The sequence below is a fragment of the Hippoglossus stenolepis genome, chromosome 23, assembly GCF_022539355.2.
Source record: "Hippoglossus stenolepis isolate QCI-W04-F060 chromosome 23, HSTE1.2, whole genome shotgun sequence".
Lineage (NCBI taxonomy): Eukaryota > Metazoa > Chordata > Actinopteri > Pleuronectiformes > Pleuronectidae > Hippoglossus > Hippoglossus stenolepis.
In genome coordinates, this window is record NC_061505.1 from 10049370 (window position 1) to 10068902 (window position 19533).

The 19533-nt window shown below is 41.8% G+C and overlaps 1 protein-coding gene across 3 annotated transcripts in view; it reads right to left on the minus strand.

Moving 5' to 3' along the window:
- pcxb (pyruvate carboxylase b) overlaps positions 1 to 18649 on the minus strand; it is a 265171-nt gene extending 246522 nt beyond the window's left edge. The window contains exons 1-4 of one of the 3 annotated variants that reach the window (XM_035149316.2): positions 18628 to 18649; positions 5197 to 5339; positions 2543 to 2636; positions 1513 to 1603 (exon numbers count right to left, since the gene is read on the minus strand). In XM_035149316.2, the coding sequence (XP_035005207.1) occupies positions 1513 to 1603; positions 2543 to 2636; positions 5197 to 5338 (327 nt within the window). In that variant the 5' untranslated portion in view covers position 5339; positions 18628 to 18649. Of the gene's footprint in view, positions 1 to 1512; positions 1604 to 2542; positions 2637 to 5196; positions 5340 to 7956; positions 8085 to 16712; positions 17220 to 18627 lie in introns of those variants that run through there. The other 2 variants (XM_035149314.2, XM_035149315.2) reach the window with 2 other exon arrangements.
- Positions 18650 to 19533: the final 884 nt, after the last annotated feature.

Consider the following 19533-nt stretch of genomic DNA (forward strand, 5'->3'; position numbering starts at 1 on the left):
GGTATTGGGACAGAAACGGGCGGTTATCTTGGTCACAGAGTAATGGAGTGATACACAGTGTGAAGAATGACACTGAATTTGGAAAAGCGAGAGCAGCGGGGGGGGGACACACACACACACACAGACAGACACACTTCTTGCTGGCATGGGGTGGCTGGGCTCCCAGATAGACAGATGGATTTTGAGAAATGAGTTGGATGGCGAAGGTTCCCCAATTTGGCTGGCTGACCACATGCCCACGCCGAAAAATTATAAAGCCGTGAGAGATTGATCTGGAAAATGATAGCGAACAACTGGCACCGTTTCCTGGAGGGATGGAGAGAGGACGGAAGGGAGAGGAGGCAACAAGGAACAAATCGGATTTAACACAGTGATAAGTGGCGGAGGGAAGAAAAGGAGAGGGGGAGAGATGGACAGCAATAATGAAAAGGAGGGAAATGGTGGAGGGAAGCATCAGCAACAACAAGATGATAAACGAATGAGGCAAATAAGGATGGACAAATGGAAGAAAACAGGGGAGAAGAGACGAATGTGGGGGCAGGTGTGAGGGATGGACGGAGAGAAGTTCTTTCCATTTCCTTCCTGCCAATCAAGCTGGATATTGACTGTGTGAACAGAAAGCAATAAGAGGGATTTGTCTGTCACTTGTCCACTTAATTGTAAGCCACTGAAATCCTTAAAACTTTGCTGTATCACTGACGACAAGAGACAAGACTTTACAACTCAAGGAAGGAGGCAGGGCTTTTCCTGAAGATCAAAAGGTAAACTGGCTGAGAGCAATTATTTAACCACTTCAAGACCTAAACCTGAACACAGTTACATGCAACTTCCACTAAAACCTCCATCTTATATTTCTGTCTAGGTTACATATGTGACAAACAATACAGAAATCAGCTTTAGAGTTGTTGGTGCACATAGTTTCTCACGTTGGACGGTGCCAGGCTCGTCGTTTAGCCCCAATCCCCGTGTTTATTCTGAGTTAAGCTAATTGCCTCCCATCCACAGCTCTTTACAGTCCTCTGTAAGCACAGACGAGACATAAAATATTCTCGTTTCACTCCCAGAAAGAAAGCAAATAGGCAAATGTTTAACTTTTCCTTTAATGCTAATTAAAGACTTCCTACAACTACTTCAAAGTGAAAGCCTCCAAGCTAAATGAACTGAGATAGCTCATTTAAGTGAAGTTAAGTTTTTGAACATGTGGAGAGACACTGTTCTTAATCAAAATCTGCGCCGCTTATTAGGCAGGATGGGGCAGATGTATGAGGACACACTGTTTTCATGATTATATGCTGTGTATATGTTGTCCAGGACAGGAAGCGTTTTAACATATGGACGTGGACTGAGGGCATTTTAATAAACAATAAATCCCTTGACAACTCGAGACCCATAAGTACTTAAGTATTAAACATGTAGAATTTCCCTTTAAACAAGCGAGTCAGCTTAAAACTAAAGCAGCGTATGAGTGTTATTATTAAATGACATATCCATCTTGTGGTGAACGCTCTTTACCTTGGCTACTTTGATGATGTCAGGGATGTCCAGGTAGGCAGCGACAGGGGCCAGGCCTTTCCCGATCAGGTAAGCCTCGTCCGCCTTCTGCCTGTGAAGACGAGGGCAAACGATTCCCATTAGAGAAATAGAAGGTGGAATCAAAATTACAAAAGCATGTAAGTGGAGCTCCCGACGGTACACAACCATTATGGCTTCATGGCAGCATTTCCAAGCTCAGTTAATATTAGGCAGCCATATTTAGCCAATTAAAACCCACTGCTCTGATTAACAAATTGCACTCCTATCAGCTGTTAATGGTTTTGAAGTAGTTTGGCCAATATGAGCCTTTCACTTACATGTCATTATCAATGTTTGCCAATATGCGCTGATAGGAAAACCTTTATTTTACAAAATAAATAATGCAGAGAAAATATATTTATGTTCTTAATTTAAGTTTTACATACTTGGTTGGATTTGTGTTTTTATTTAGTTACGGACATTTTGTGGGTCAACTGTAAAATCAAAAAAACCTGCCAGTCAGACTCTACTTTTAGGTTTCATGTGAAGAATGAGAGAGAAGGTGATACAAAAAGAAGCAACGAGGGAAGAAGCAGAAGCAGGTGGAATTAAAAAGGAAGGAGTGAAGGAGGAGGCAGAACCAGGTGGAATTAGAAGCCGATAACAAGAAGTAATAGTCAGTGAAACACAATTTACAAGATGGAGACATTAGCAAGTCAGAGGAAAGGCTCAGAGTGGAGCAGATTAGAGTGTTTGCGAATGTAAACTAAGCAGTGCGATTACCTGGATGTTTGTATTGTCAATACAATTATACTTATGTCCGCACTTAATACCAGCTGCAAAACAAAGACCCGGCCCAGCACAGGAGAGCCGAAAAAAGCTCCCCTGCTTCCTTTAATTGCTTTTGCCTCTAATCAAATGTTAGCGTTTTGTGGTCGATACCCAGCGGTGGCTGCCCAGCAGTTTAGCAACACATCTTTACTTAAACCACTGCAGACCTATTTAGCTCTAATGTAGCAGAGATTATTACCTGTGCATCTGTCCAGTGTCCTGCTCAGAGTAAACGGCCACGGTTCGAATCCCCAGTTCAGTGCAGGCTCTGAACACACGGATAGCTATCTCACCTGGAAGACAAGAAGAAGAGGAAGAAGATAGGAGTGAGGAATGAAGGTCTTGGTTTATTCATTTACAAGCCTTGGTGTGTGTGCATGTGTGAGTTTAAATGTGTGCGTCTGAGAGTGTGATTGTGTGCCTTTGAGTATGTACGTGCGTGTGCGCAAGTGTGTGTATGTGTATGAGAGTATGTGCGTCTGTGTGCGTTTTACTATGCCCACAAATTTCATTTCTTTGCAGATGATGCTCCTCTCCACTTATTATTCCCGTCATTATCTAAATGTGTATTCAATTGTGATCCGTGTGTGTGTGTGTGTGTGTGTGTGTGTGTGTGAGAGAGAGGAAGGTGTGTTTGTGTAGTTCTCAGTCTTTCATCTTTCCATAAACACAGACTTTACTTGAGTTTGTCAACATCCTGTGGCATTAGCACTAATTTGCAACCAACGCCTCCACTGAGAGAGTAAAATAAACTTTCAGTTTTCCATGTTGTCATACATGAGCTGTGAAAAAGACGGATCCATTTGGTGCTCGTCATCTCACTGTGCAAAAATATCACAATAGCACCAGGTCTGCAGTATTTTCCTAAAGTTTAAGAACACAGAGTGTGACATCTCAGTTTTAGACAAGCAAAACACTGGCTGTGTTTTATCTTGCTGTCACGAGGGCCAAATACTTGTTTCTCAAGCAGCACAGTCTGAGGGGAAGAAAAAACTTTAGGTACTTAAAACAAGCAAGTTGTGTTGTTCTTGCTTGAAGGGGAGGACAGTGTTCAAACATTTGATTTTTTTTTTTAAGTGAAATAGAAAGTGAGCAAGCAAGAAAGTGAATTATGGAGGAAGAGGAGCAGGAACACAAAAAGGATGAAAGGAGAAGACGAGATGGTGAGAGAAGTCGGGTGGTTGAAATGTAATTGTAAAGGTGAGAAATCTAGAGAATGTAAATGTCAGGGAAAACACAAAGTTTGAGAAGGAACAATACAAAAGGAGAAGGGGGGACGCTGAACAGAGGAGATATGTGGAGGTTTTGAAGAATGGCGGTAAAGTAAGTTTAACAAAGTGATAAATAAGTGAAGAGGACACAAGAATAGCAGTGGAGGTGAAGAAAGCAAAGAGGAGCAAAGTCACAGGAGGTAAAAAGAAGACAGCTAGTGGCCTGGAGGAAAATCACATCTGACAAGTGGAAAGGGAGAGAGAAGAGGAGATGAAGAGAGGAGGTATGAGAGGAAGAGGAGAGCAGGAAGGAAAAGGAAGGAGAGGGAGTATTAAAGAGATTATTAGTTAAAAAGAAGAGAAGCAATCAGAGAGAGGACATGTGCTTGGTTAAGTGCAATCTGCACTGATACAATGATCCAGTCTCTTATCACATACATATATGAATGAATAGGCCCACACACACACAAGCTGGACACAGTCTGCTGCACTCCAGTGTGAAGAATGTGATCTAATGTGGTGTTGATATCGTATCACACCGATGTGAAGGAGAGAGATTGACGGTAAGCCCTGCTCTGTGTCTGTCTCTCTGTGGCACACACCACAATATCTTGCAATCAAATTAATGGTTGAAGAATCTATAGGAGAGCAGACATGAACACATGCATGCATTTTCAGAGTGACTGCATATTGTGCAGCAGGAGGACCACATATGCCCAGAATTGGAATAACACTGGAAACCCACGACGCATCAATCAATCTGAAATAATGAAACGCAGAACTGAATCGAGCTTTTCAAATACATCCACAGGAATGAATGGAATGGAAAACTCCGATATGCAATTAGAGTAAAATGCACGAGCGCATTTATTTGTCACTGGAACCCTGAACGTCACCTGACAGTCACTCTGATTGCACGCTGATTGCCTCTCTGGACAGTATGAGCATTAACGAGAGGGGGTTCGGTGTTTGTACGCATTACCAGAGCATATCAGTGATGTTTACGCTGCGTATAACAACCACACTGGTGACGGTTAAGTGTTTAGAAAACTCTGGGCTTTAATTATGATTCTATTCCATTCCACTTACGGTTATTTCTATAGCAGCTTAGAAAGGAACGAGTAAACTCTTTTTTTCCGACTGGAGGTTTGTGGAACAAATATATGTTACACTACATGAAACATGTTTCATTTAGGTTCCAGAGAATGTAGAGCCGTCCGTGCAGATTTTAATTTAGCTTTCGTAAATCGATTATATTCAAACAAATACCTCTGTGATATTAGTCGTGCACAAAATTCCACAACAGTTTAATATATAACGCTGTTACCTCGAGGGCTGTGGGAGCAGTTCCACCTCCGTTTTCATTATGTAAAGAAATTCACTGATTTGGGGTTTAAGCAAACACCACCAGCTAATACAGCCACCTATATACAATGTGTGCTTAATATTACTATGTGCCCATTAAAAATTAAGACTCTGGTCTTTTGCCTCAGGAAGATTGTAAATGTCGTAACTTTATTTTTACATTATACATGGAACGGCATTAAACTGAATATAATTTTATAGGAGGACCTGAATTGCCCTCTTCAGTGGTGAATTACTTGTGTTAGGACGTAGATAAAAAGGTGGGGTGGGGTCTTACCTCTATTGGCCACCATGACCTTCTTGATTGGTCGATACTCGATTTTCTGCGGGGCCGAGTGGGCGAAGCGGGAGAGAAGACACACGCGCCTCACGGCCAACAGGCTGAGGCCGCCTTGGACCGCAGCGCATCTTAACAACATCCTGCGTGAAAGAGGAAAAAAAGCTTAGCAAACACAGTGTCATTGGTAACACAACAACAAGAGGGTTGCAGAGGCAACGGAGACGAGCTCAAGATGGAAACACATGGATACAAGACATTTTTACAGGCTCGCACACAACACAAACGAAAAGGTCAACAGATGCTATTTATGAGATGATACCCCAGAGATTCTCTATCCTAACAAATAGTCTGTTCACTTGGCTTCATAATAATAATCTGAAAAATTCATTCTCGAATTGGAAAATTCAGGTGAACGCCATCTCAAGTCGGAGCAACAACTTTGAAAGTCGGCATCATCGCTTCTAAACCAATTCAAAAGATTTTACAATCAGCTTTGAATAGCAGCTTTTAATGTAAACTTGTCAAATGTATTTTTTTTCACTTGCAAACTTCATTCATCTCTCCTAAGTGCAGAACACCACTTTATAGCCAATAAAGACTTTATGAACAACAAGCCCTTTTAAAACATTTATATGCATCTGTCACACCTGATCCTTTTTGTTTCCTCTGCGCTGTCATGCAAATATTGGAAAGAGGTGTCAAGGTGTTATTTAAATGCTCTAATCACATAAATACAACATATTGTTTACAGTCTCCATGTTTTTTCCGCATTCCCACTTCAAAGCACACAAACAAACCAAAGTCAGAATGACTTCACAAGAAATGTGACCTTCTGAGCAGCAATGTAAAGTATGTTCCACAGAATAACTATTTACATCGGCTCCTATGCATAAATGTCTGCTGCTCACACTTCCTTACAATCTCTAGTCACAACCATTTGATAAATTCAGTGGGTGAAAGGTGACAAAAAAGATGCTTGAAGGAAAATGATGACAATGCTTTAAAGTGATTAAACAAGAAGTGTGAGCCGTGTTTAGAAAGATTAGATCTACTGAAGCGTCAGGCCATATTAAAGTTATTGCCGAGGGTTGTGGGTGCCGTTCATGTGCATGGTATTTTCTCTGAGAATGTTTTTAATTGGCCTTTCCATGATATTTAGAAGGAATCCCGAACGATTCCAGCACAGTGGAAGAGAAAGTTTTATTACGTATGAATGATTTACTGCCTGTGGGCCCTGGAGTCTGTCATTTTGTTTGTGGATTGACGGTTTCCATCTGGTCTTTGTTGACTCTCTGACGGGTGGGAGCATAAAACACAGAACAAACATCGCCATCTGGAGGTCACTGATCTAATGGATAATACTGAAAATAAAATGGTAGCAAAAATCCATAAACACACAAAAGCTTATCACTGGATGATATAAAGTATCAGATATCAAAATAAATACAATTAAATGGTCTTAAATAGTAAAACAAGACCACAGAGGGAGAAATTTGTATTCAAACCATATTTATATTACTTGAATAAGTGGTTACAGATCGTGATGGTGGATCGTGATGGCGGCTGATCGTGGATATTTACAATATGCCAAATTAACATTCTACTGGCAATAACTGGCATTGCTGCTCCCTTCATCTCTTTCAGACACTTTCTAATGTATAAATACTTTTTAAACATTGACACATTATGTTAAAATCTGTTTCTTCTAATCAATGTTGTAAATATTGTAATTTTGTTGATGTTCTCAGCTACACGCTGCATCTACTGCACTTCTGTCCGTCCTGAGAGAGGGATCCTCGCATGTGGCTCTGTCTGCGGTTTCTATGTTTTCTCCCCTGTTCATAGTTCTTTTTTTGGCCTTACTCTTGTTGAGGGTTAAAGACAGGAGATGTCGCATCTGAGAGACAAATTGTGATTGAGAATATGGGCTATACATGAAAGTTTGATTGATTGACAAATACAAGATAACACCACCTGAGTATTGGTATTTCATATTTGTTACATTTACAAAACCTATGGCTAACCTCCTGCTGCTCTACTTACCTAGGTGTATACATGTTGATGATGCACTCTTTCTCTCGTATAAAGAGTGTTTCTGACAATGTGAATAAAACTGTACACGTGAAGGTGTGGCAGGACAAAGACGATCTAAAAAAGTCAGACTCTAAACCTGTTCCATGAAGGCAGCATTTCATGGATTTGCCAATCAGCTGCTGACGACCTGTGTTCAATCAGCTGCAGCTGTGTCTGAGCACATGCACCACCTTCAGGTGTGTGTGAGGAGCAGCTTCCACATGACAACAACAAAATGGAGGCACTCGCAGTTTTCACTAGTTTTCTATCTGTTCTTACCCCCCAAAAACAACAGAAAATACACTATTCAAACTATCCCAACTCGTCCCACAAGAAATTTGCTGACATTCGTCTCTCACGTCCAAATCAGTTGTGTCCACAGGGACGACAACTAGAGTGAAACTGTCAGTTGTGGTCTTTCATTTCTCCACTGGCCTCTCTTGGTTCACAAACGACCCTCAAACAAAAGAGCTATCAGATTAATCCCATCGAGCACACACACAAAACACGAAGCCCAACTAGCATTAGCACTATGGTTTGACAACTGCACTGACGAGCAGTTCACCCCTACACTCACACCACTGACAACAGAAAGGCCTCACTACCGCACAACCCCAGAGTGAGTGCCACATGACACAGAGCTACACAGACTTCATGACGGTGCAGGAGACAATCAGCAGCTACCTGCTCCAGTAGATGGTGAGTGGCTCATTCACTGTGTGGAAAGTGATGGAGGCTGTTTGACAGTGAGCTCACTGCTTCTTCTCTCTCTCTACACAGCTACACTGCACAGACGGTGCTCTGCTGCCACGAGGAGGCCAAACAACAGCACTGCAGTCAATGGAGACAAATGTGACCAAGAGGAGGAGGCACTACAGAGGAATCCCTGAATTTTTTATTTCAAAAGACGTGATTGTAAAATGTTAAAATGTCCATTTTAAAAGAGCATGGGAAATTAAAATGTCTGGGGAAACTAAAATGTTGAAGTAGTAAAATATAAAATATAAAAGGGCTGTAGTGCCTAAGGGCAAACTTAGTGCAGAAAGTCCCGAGTGGGAGGAAGCTGTTTAGTAGTCTGGTGGTTCTTGTTTTGATGCTCCTGTACCGTTTGCCTGGTGGCAGCAGTTCAAAAAGTGTTTTGAGTGGGTGTGAGGGGTCTCAGGGCCCCTGTTGCGGAACCAGCTCTGAAAGAGGTCCTGGACCGAGGGCAGAGAGACTCCAATGACCTTCTCAGCTCCCCTCACGATCCTCTCCAGGGCCTTTTTGTCCAACAAAAAGATGTGTCAAGTTGTTTTTCACGATAGATACATAAATATTTAGTATTTCTGCAGTACGTCAATGCATTTGGCCCTTCGCTTTTTGGTATTACAATTGTGCACATATTCCGAAGAAAAAAATCGAAAGAATTCCCAAAATGAAATTATCACGCGCATAACTAATCTTCTCCAAGGCTTTCTTCAGATAAATAGCAAGTTATGTTTTATACATTAACCACCAACTCAGACTTTGCAGATTATCCATATTTGCAAATTTAAAACAAATTCATCTTACAAACACGTAAAAATACATATCAAGACTGATAAGCACATTGAAATATCATATCCTAAACTATAGCACATGTTTAACCTGTTATGAGACCCCTGGCCAGAAATAAAACATGTACTGTTCCTCATCCCTTTGATCACAGTTAAAACCCTCCACTGCTTTGCACTTCAACGGAGACCAGGGTGTAAGTCTGAACTGATTATATGTCAAAGGCTGTTGTAGTGTTATGAGGATCCAACAGTGCTTTACAAAAAACTAATCAAGAGACTTTCAACAAGGTTATGTGGTGAGTGAGTCTGGCACAAATCAAAACACACCTAACGTAACACGACCAAGGCCAAAGAGTCCCACGAGTGTGGAATATTTGTCTCCCCCTTCTGGCAGTGAGAGCAATTACACAAACACTGCTGTTTGTAGTTGTGATGTATGCCTATAGGTGCTTTCTTCTCTAAAGTGTGATCCTTCCCTCTGAATGCCCATATCTGGAGAATCAGAAACTCTTTGTTTTTCCACCATGGGCTCTGCTATTTCATCCTGTAACTGGCTCCGTCTCGGTTTCTATAACTACAGTTACGCTTCTCCTCAGCTCTGGTAAACCGATCTATGTTGGTTGACGTGAAATGTACAGCCACTACAGACCCCCGATTCAGAACCCAGGTAAAGTGCAAAACACAGATTTACCTGGCGCTGATAGTCTTCATCAATAACTGAAATACAAATAGCCCATACTAAATCGATCAATCTTGCAATATCCACTCTATATGTGTCTGCTAGGTATTTACAATATCTCTATTAAAGAGGTGAACATGTGGAAAGAAAGTAGACAGACAGCTGAGAGACTTGATCGCAGATAAAATAGCATGAAGCAAATACATCTTGACAGATGCTTTATACAGTAAATGACCATGTGTGACATATCATCTGGTAAATAATCAAATGCATGAAATATTAACTATGAAGGTTTAAGTCAAGAACTGATGCATTTAAGACGATGAATGACTTGAGACCGTCTGAGTACCGCTTGCGTGAGCTCAGGCTGAAACTGTACACTCTGCTGACACAAAGGCAACAGCGTCACAGTATGAAACAGATACAGCTTCTCAAGGCCTGAATACGACAGGGTGGCGACAGCAGATCAGGTGGAGACGGGAGAAATGCTACAGACAGGCAAAACTGGTCTAAACGTAATCAGTGCCCGGCTTCCAAATATTTGAGTCAGGGGATTTGGTCTGTGCTTAAAAAATATTAACAGTATTAGCATTTAGGCTAAAGACGAGGTGTTACCGGTAATTTCTCCTCAGTAATAACAGTCAAGTCAGTGCAGAAATATAAAATCATATGTTTTATTGTGTTTCAAAGGAGACAGATTGGGCTTTTTCAGTTTTTCTCTTTCCTCTAGAGGTCAAACTGCATGCGTTGTAAATCATCTCACGTGACGCCATGCAATCAATCTTTGAATTCCGATGATCGTTCCTAATAGTGAGTTTTCATGTCACGTGACATCACGGTGCCCCACATTTGAATAATGCACACCTAGCAGCTAGTCCGGCACGCCCCCAAACAAAGCCAGTGAGATATTTCCGACAAATGCTGAAAGTGGTTGACCAATCACAAAGTGGGACAGCAGGCCAATGAGCACAAGTATAATATGTCTCCTTAAAAAAAAAAATTAAACTATGTCTTCCAATAACAAAAAAATAAATACTGCAAAACATTACAAAACCAAAAGTCACATTATTGACTCCAAAACAATTAGTTTCTCTATAAGTTTCTTAAAATCTGATGTTTTTACAAACATGACCAAAAACAAATGGTCACAAGACCATGCAGTGCACCGAGTTCCAGTCAGCAGCCTGATGTTGGTTAATTTAATCCCAGATGCTCTTTGATGTCTGAAAAACTGGAAATCTACCAGACACTGACTCATAGAGGGAGAAACGTGAGAGATGAAAGAGAGCAGTCGTGATGTTACATCCATATTCTGTGTTATCACTCAGAATTATCATTGGTATGACTGAAATTCCACTGAAAAACCAAAAGCATGCTGCCATTAGAATATAAAGTATCCTGGACAGTGATGTTGTAAATCATATAACTGGAAGTGAAACACAAACTTACTTAACCAACACTGAAAAGCCTATATAACACACTAGAGGAAATAAATACTGAAAAAGCACATTTCTCCTTTTATGTAGCACTGCAGTGTAATCCTTTATATTAATGCTTTGCTCTATTTTCTGACAGAAGGACATTACTCAAGGTCAGACGCAAAGTAAGAAATAACAACGCAGTTTTTAAAAAAGGACCCTGACTGAGATAAGAGAGAGCAAATGTGATCTGTGGATTTTCCTGCTGTTCCCCTCTCATCCCTCATCTCTAACTTCTATCCTCAGGTTATCCTGCTTTGTCATCCTACTTTTTCTCTCTCCAATACTTTTATTCCCCTCTTCCTCCCCTTACATCCGTCCCCCTGCACTGACGGATGGAGCCAACCATAAAATGCACCACAGCAAGTACTTCCCCGGTTGTGTGACTCGCAATGCCCAAAACGCAATGAAGCAAACTCCAGGATAAGTTGTGGTATGATAGGAATGTCAAACATTGGACACATTGAAGAGGCAGACGTGTCATTTTGGGATCATTTCTGGTCTCGGCACAGCACTGTCATATTGCCGGTTTGTCATCTATTCTGGCTCCGGTGAACACAACAGAGATAAAAACCGTTCTGTGTCAGGATGTGACAGAAAGAGGGAAAAGAAGAAATAATGATTTTGTGTGTGGGCCCTCATTTTTAGGTGACAACTTCCTCCCAAGGTTATGACACATTAAAGTGACACTGGAGGTGTGTATCCTGAGATAGACTTTGTCACCTTCACATATAACTGGTGAAAATAGAGCTATTTTGGCCTTATAGTGATAACAATTGTCTCAGGGTCACTTCAAGCTTTTTATTATCGTTAAGTCTGAACTCAGGCTGCCTGTGGCAACAGTCTGTCTTTTATTACCTAAAATCACTGAAATGAGAGGATATTGCCACAGTGTTTGTTTTTCATTTACAGAAGCGAGACCCATTTGGCGAAGTTGCACTTTAACCAGCCTTTCTAAAAGGTCGCACAGAAATGTGACCTTTGAGTGTTAACCCTAACCCTTGTTTTCGGTATAAACGGTCTAGTCTAAAACAAGCCCATTGAATCTGTAATTAACTTAAGTTTCACAAGACACCGTGGAATACTCACATATCTAATTTTATCTAAGAGTTATGTCACTCTATTCACTGGGAAAACTGCAACTCCTCCTCCATAAGATTCAATCTGGAGGCTCAAAACCTTCTGCAGTCCACTCAGTGATACATGACACATAAACACACAGTTGAGTTGACAGATAAAGCTAAAAGGTTGTAGTGTTATCTCAGTAAGTGTAAGTGTAATGCAAAGTTCGTCAACAGCCAGAAGTCTCCCCTCCGGCGCACATCTGTCTGATAACACACTGTGCATCACGTCAAACCTTCATCAATAACTGCTCCGTCACAAATGAAAGGTTATAGGCTACTGAGAACATCTCGTTTGTTTTCTGGCTCAAAGAGACCAGAGGTGATTTCAGGTTCACTCATTAACTTGTTGAGGATCAAAGTTCTGCTCTGTTTTGATACACACACGCACACACACAGTGATAATGTGACACACAAACACACATTACGAGCATCAAGTTTGCCCCAATTGCCCAATCATGGGGAAAATACACACACTTCCCTATCTGCACACATGAGAGACTCTCCAATCAGGTAGAAGCCCTGATGGTGATTCTAATACGCGGAACATGATACCATTTCTTTTACTTTAAGTGTGAATATCAGACCTTGGTAAACTTTATTTTCTTCAAGCTGGGCTCAGACTACAGGAGTTTTGAAAACCTAAGCGATTTTGAAATGGAGGAGAATCCTCAGATATTATTCTCTGAATCCTAAATATTAAAGATCTTTGATAATTTGCACTGTCGCCCCAATTATTATTTCAGGGAGATAAAAGAGACTTTGTAACCCCTCACATTACCAGATAATCTGGTCTGAACATTTGGGCGGACTAAGTTTCAGATTTCTCCTACGATTCTTGGGGTTAAAACAGCGTGAAATTCCTGTAGCCGGAGCCCAGTTTACGTGTGTTAAGGCCACTAACAAAGCCTCTGTGACAAAATAATGTTTATGTCAAAACATTGTTTAAAAGATAGTTGTATCACCAAGGCTGCTTGTTTTGTGGATTTTGTGAGGGGGATCTTCTACGGGCAATTTACTGTAAACAAAACAAATGCTGGCTGGACTTAGAACTAGTAGAGGTGGCTTTGATGTTGGAATATTGAGCTTGAAAGGGAAATATATGGTATGACTCCTGAAGCAGCGGGGGAAACTCTTCAAAAACTAAAAAAAATACATGAACAAGAAACACTCTTACCCTTTAAAAATAGCCTGGACAGCAACCTTTGAGCAGGACGTTAATGTTGTATGAGCTTCCTAGACTTTCTAAAGAAATAATCCTGACTTCAGACAATTCAACACTAATCCGAAATCCAATTGATCCCACGCTGATGCTGATGATCATTTCAACATAGCAGCATCAGTAAAGGTAAAACTACAGATGTATATATGTGATAAATTGACAGGATTGAAACTACAGCATCTTGAACTTGACTGTCACTCAGGCCCTGAACAGCTGTGTCAACAAGACGCTGCAGCCGCCCACTGCTACAGGCCGACCTCGTGCGATACACAATATGTTGGAAAAACACCAGATTTCTTACACGATTCTTAATAAATTCTTTACGTACATGTTGCTCTCCGAGACCTTCTTTTCACAGCTCTGAAGAATACTATAATTTAATAGGTGCCAATAGATTTACTGTTACTGAAGCGTGGAGGAGAATTACGGTGGCCTTCAGGTGACATAAAAATGCTAAAGGTCCTCTCTGGAGCCTGGGGAGCTGCATGAAACAGGACACGCTCCCTATGCAGCTTATGAAAGGCTCATTCTAAGCAAACAAACACACAATGATGCCTTGTTTCAGTTGATTATAGAGTGATGAAAACTTAGATGCCCATAGACCTGGTATTAACATGGCTTCTCTGAGTGATCCGATCCCAGCTTTAAGTACCGGTGTGAACGCACCCGAGATGAGGAGGCATTTGAGATCCGATTCGGAGGTGGACTGGGAGACAAGCGGGCACATTCTCTTCGCTGCGTGAACACAAATGCATCGTGGGCCACATATGAAGGACCGAACACTCTCTGACGTCCTCTGCATCTGCTACACCTTCACAATGGACCAGGGGTATTCTATTTCTCCCTGTGTTTCCCATAGTACATTGATTTATTTGAGGCCACCACCACAACAATAACACTGCAGATATTGATTTTCTACTTTTTTCAAGTGAATAAAATCTTGTGTGATTGCACATTGATTTACTCAGCCTCTCCACACACACACACACACACACACACACACATAATGGACAACTGACACCTGTGTATAGTTAAACTAGCTAAAAACAGCATCATTTGCTCTTCACAAACAGAACTCACTTATTTGCATTTGAAGCAGGGAAGTGAGATCTGACCACCAGCGGTCGCAGGAGACGTATTTTAATGGCAGGTGACAAACTCAGCTGTCTACTTGAGATCTGATCTCTGAGGACAGATGTTAACACCAGGTCTGAACAGGGCTGCCAATAGATCCCTGAGTACCCTACACACTGGTCCTTAAAGTGCAGCGCAGTTACAAGCTACGTGCAATATATTGCAGCGTGCTTATTTTCATCTTACTGCACTGCTGCAAGCACAACAGCTCAACTAGCTCCTGTCTGTTCAACTTCTTCTCCTGAAACTCCTCAAATTGTCTTTTGGAGAAACTTGCGACCTTCAGTGACTTTCCAGGTAAGACATTCTGTGATTTACATAATGGATGCCATGCTAATGAAAAAAAGAGAGCAGCAAAACCTCTACATCACTGTCATGACACGATAATTAATGTGTCTTTATCGCGACAAATAATATCATCAAGGTGAATGTCCATTAAAAACTCAAGGCCACTGCAGTTGTGTCTCAGAGGCCTGACACAAAAAGTGGATGACGGCCTTTTTCTGTCTGCATATTTCTGATCACAGCCCTGAAAATGGATTAACTACTTAGTTCTGCTTCTAACTTTTAAGTAAGTTCTCATGGCTTGTGGAAATAACTGTCCCTTGTATAATCAGTGCACAGCTCCCACTGGACGTCCCTCCGCTCTGGGATGGGACAGCTGCTCTGCGTGGACCGACTGATGGTTGCTTTTGAGGATAAACAAACCGTACCAGAAAATGATTTTTTTTTTTTTTACACATCAGATACATGTGACTGGGTCAAAGGTGAAAGAGCAGAGACAACATTTCTGCAACACAGGGACGCTGTGAGAAAAAAAAAAAAAGAATCAGGTCATGCACACAGCTCATTTCATGTGCAGCTCGCAAGCAAACAGATGTGTTAGGCAATCGACAAGTTGGAGCATGTAAAGAGACATTTACTGCCCACCAGGGGAAACTTGCTTCCTGGTGCACTGCCTCCTGCTGCTACCGATCAGCTAAACAAGCCCCAGTGTGAAATCAGGATTATTGCCACAGAGACCAAATTAAAAAAATCTTTACAAGTGTACCTGTGAGAGCAGGCATCTTATCCAACTTTCAAATTTGACCTACCACCATGTAAAATCACAGTGGGTGACCTCTCTGCCATGGAGGTTATGTTTTCACCCCTGTCCGTGTGTTTGTTGGTCTGTAAGCAAGATTACACAAAAAAACGGGTTTCTACGCAACCGGCTGGAATGATGCCGTATGGGTCAGGTAAGAACCTGTAATTGTTGGTGCGGCTCTGGGAATTCTTTCACTTTCTTTAACGTTGCGAGAAAGGCCATTTCTTAACATTTCGCAGTTTTCCCAGGGGATGATTCATCGATCTCGGCGGAGGTATTCCACTGCAGGTGCTGCATGCTTTCTTTTGGTGCCAATTAATAATAAAACATCTATACAATAACTAAAGGTCACGGGGGTGGTGAAGCAGATCCCAGCTGACATTGGGCGAGAGGCGGTGGGGTACATCCTGGATACGTCGCCACGAACACCTAAATCTCTACTGACATCCTCTTCTGTGTTTTCTACACGTGTCTGTCGCGTGTTAGAAACGTCCTCAACGCGCCCACTTGCTCGCAGTGAATCCTCCGGAGTATCTCCAGGCGTATTCTCACATGGGCTTGTCAGAGGATGTCAGGAGATTAGCCGGAGTTCATCGCACGTCTGAAAGCAGCTATACAAGTACAAACAATCGTCACAAAATCTACCTAACCACACTCTGCATGTCTTTTGACTCAGGGAGGAAGTTGGTGTAGCCAGGGAGAACCCACACGAACATGCAAATGGGGAGAACATGAAAACTCCACACTGACAGCACACTGGCGGGAAATCGAACCTTCTTGCTATGAGACCACGCCATCCGCTGTCATGAGAAACCTCGTGCAACCCTGTCACAACCCCTTTGACCCTAGAGTCTTTGAGAGTGCTGCCCTTGAAAGGTTCAAGTTTCCCTGTTTCAGCCATAAGGAGTCAGTCGTGAAATAAGTTGGCGAGAGCAGCCATTGGAGTGAAGAAGCCCCTGTTGTACTCTGAGGTGAAGTTTCATCCTGCACAGATTGTGGCTCTGGTCGCACGTGTCTCCGTGCAGCAGCTAAGGCAGTTGTGTTACCACGTTGACAGCAACACAAGCATGACACACACGGAGCCGAACACACACTGGGGGGGAGGGGAGGAAAAGGGGAATTGGTTCACTTCAGGTAAAACACACACTCACACTCACACACACAAGTTGTCCATCAGTACTCACATGCTGCCTCTTGCGCCGGTGTCGGTAAGTGATGCGAATCCGCTGTCAAGTCACCGGACACCGAGTGTAAACAGTCGACTGTCACGCTGTGTTTATATGGGTGCGTGCGTGTGCTACTTTTCCTGCTAACCTCACACACACACTCACACTCACTGACACTCACACACACACACACTCAATGACAGACACGCTGCAGAGAGGAAGAGGGAGATCCTTGGGTTTACACACACATACACACACTTTTGCACGCGCACACACACACAGGGGTGACTTCGGGACGGCCAGGCGCGCTCTCAAAGCGTCGACACACACGCGCACACTCTCTCTCTCTCTCTCTCTCTCTCTCTCTCTTGCTCATATGTAGCAAACGTGCTACGACTCTGAAGCTAGTTGCTAACGTAGCTAGCAGCTGGCACCGTCCGTCTCCGTCAGGCGGATATAGGAGTCTGCTACTGCGCCTGCCTCCTACTCAATGTTAATCTCTCTCTCTCTCTCTCTCTCTCTCCCTTCATAAACCTCCATCCCTCTTTCTCGCTGATATGACGCAATCGGGCACGCCTCCCCACCTCTGCTTTCAGCCAATCACAGAAGAGGACACTGCAGCACGCGGGGAGCGGCACCATTTAAAGAGCTCGGGCCAAAACTCCTCCCACTACACGTTGACGAATAGCCGATTCAGCATTTTGTTATGTGGAGTTATTAAGAAATAATTTAAGTTATAAAGGGTAAACTTTGTTTTTTACACTTATATATAATAATAATAATAACAATAATTACTTTATTTGTACAGCACTTTTCAATACAACTGACAAAGTGCTTTACAACAAACAATATAAGATCCAGAACAATCAGAGTAAAGAAATAATAATAATAAACCTACAAGGTGTTTAGTTTGTAGAGTCAGGGCTACTGTATGGTCTATTGTATGGAACTGTGATATCATTAATGTTAATATGATGAATAGATAGAATTACCCTGCAAAACCACAATTACTTAAAGTGCTATAACTACCACAGAAACCGGTCTTCATCACCTCCTCAGTTAATGTCACATTTCATGTTTTTAAGGTGGGTTGGGAAATAATACCTCTAAAGGTCATTTGTGAAGGATAGGTTGATCAGTGTAGTCTTTGTATGACTTTTAAAAGAGGTTATGATGCCTTTTATAAATGGTTTAACGTCTTACTGAGGAAAAAGAGGAGAAGAACCCTGGGAGGGGAAAGTGCATGTGTTGGACAGAGAGAAAGAAACAACCCTCTTGTGCAGGAAAGAGCTGAAAAGAACAGGATTTGATTACAGGTTCTTGAAATGGCTCTTTGTCGTGTTGCTTTGTAGAGTGGATAATAGTATACTGTGATTTTATCTCAGGATACATATAATACACCCAGACTGTGTGAGGACATCACATTAAGAGAATTCATTCATTAGCACCTCATTTGAACACTGATCCAAACCTGTAAATATCCGAAACATATCCTAAAACCTTATTATGAATGTGATGTGATAGTAATGTAGCTATTTCTTATTATTGTCTCTTATGTGTCTTTAATTTGTGGGAACTTGTTCTCCTGTGTACGTTGACATGTAGTGATCTAAGGACAGAAGTTCAGTCGTACACACAGAGACACACACACACACACAGATGCAATCACACACAGGCCCTCAACACAGGTCCGCAAATATAAGTTGTTTCTCAACCCTTGTTTGTTGTCTTATCGGATCCAGATAAGTTTGAGTCAATGACATTCCTCAGAGGGCGTATTCAAACTCACCAGATTATGGCAGGGACAAAAAAAGCTACGTGCCGATCAAAGATTCTGAATACATATGGTCTTAGTGGCAGTAGGATTGGGATTCCTGATCATTTCATATGACCTAGATGTCATATGAAATGAGCTGTTTGAACTTCAACTCACCTGCCGTGCTGCTCCCACTCGTCCTCAGACAGTCTCTTCAAGAGTGTGTATGGTTGTTATTAATACCGCACTCTGCTGGTTTATAACACACTTCCTTCAGATGGATGAGCCAGTCCTCCCAGACCTGCCAAGTGGGACAAACACGGCGCGCCAAAGTGTTACATCATGTAGCTGGGCCACGTTCGTCCTGGCTAAAAGAATTTTTATGGGGCCCCCACCTCTCTGCATAACAGACTCTCGATCCTAATTCCATTGTCATCTTGAAAAGGGCGCCCAAATGTCAGAGAGCGTGCTCGTCGGGGTGCAATGTTTATCACTCAAGTGACCTTTAAACTCTCAGGATCCAGTAGCACAGTGTGTACCTATTACCTCACAGATATTCTACGATTAAAGATGAAGATTATCGTGATTATGATTCAAGAAACACACAGTGATAAAATAATAATCAGTAGCTGACCTGATATGTAAATAACAAAGTCAGCTGAGAGGCAAGTCCAGGTTTCCATTTGTATCCATTAAAATGATCACTTTTCACTTGTGGGAAAATATTTCGAACCCTTTTATAATATCTTCCTAAGACATTTTTCTTGTGTAGCTCTTCACATAACTACGTAGAATTGTTAATTATTATTACAAGAGACATACATGAGGGGTCCCCAGAATATCTTTTAACTCGAGGGGGTCCTTGGCAGACAAAAAAAGAGAAACTCTGCTTTAAAAAGATATAATCAACAATTTATTGATTATATTATTTGATTTTACTCAGTATATGTTATTACACTTCAATATAGCAGTTTACATAATGCATGTAAAGCATATAATGTTACACTGATAAAAATGCTTGTTTCCATCCCTCCAATGTATAACAATTAAAATCATTGTTACGGCTTTAAACAATATGTCACA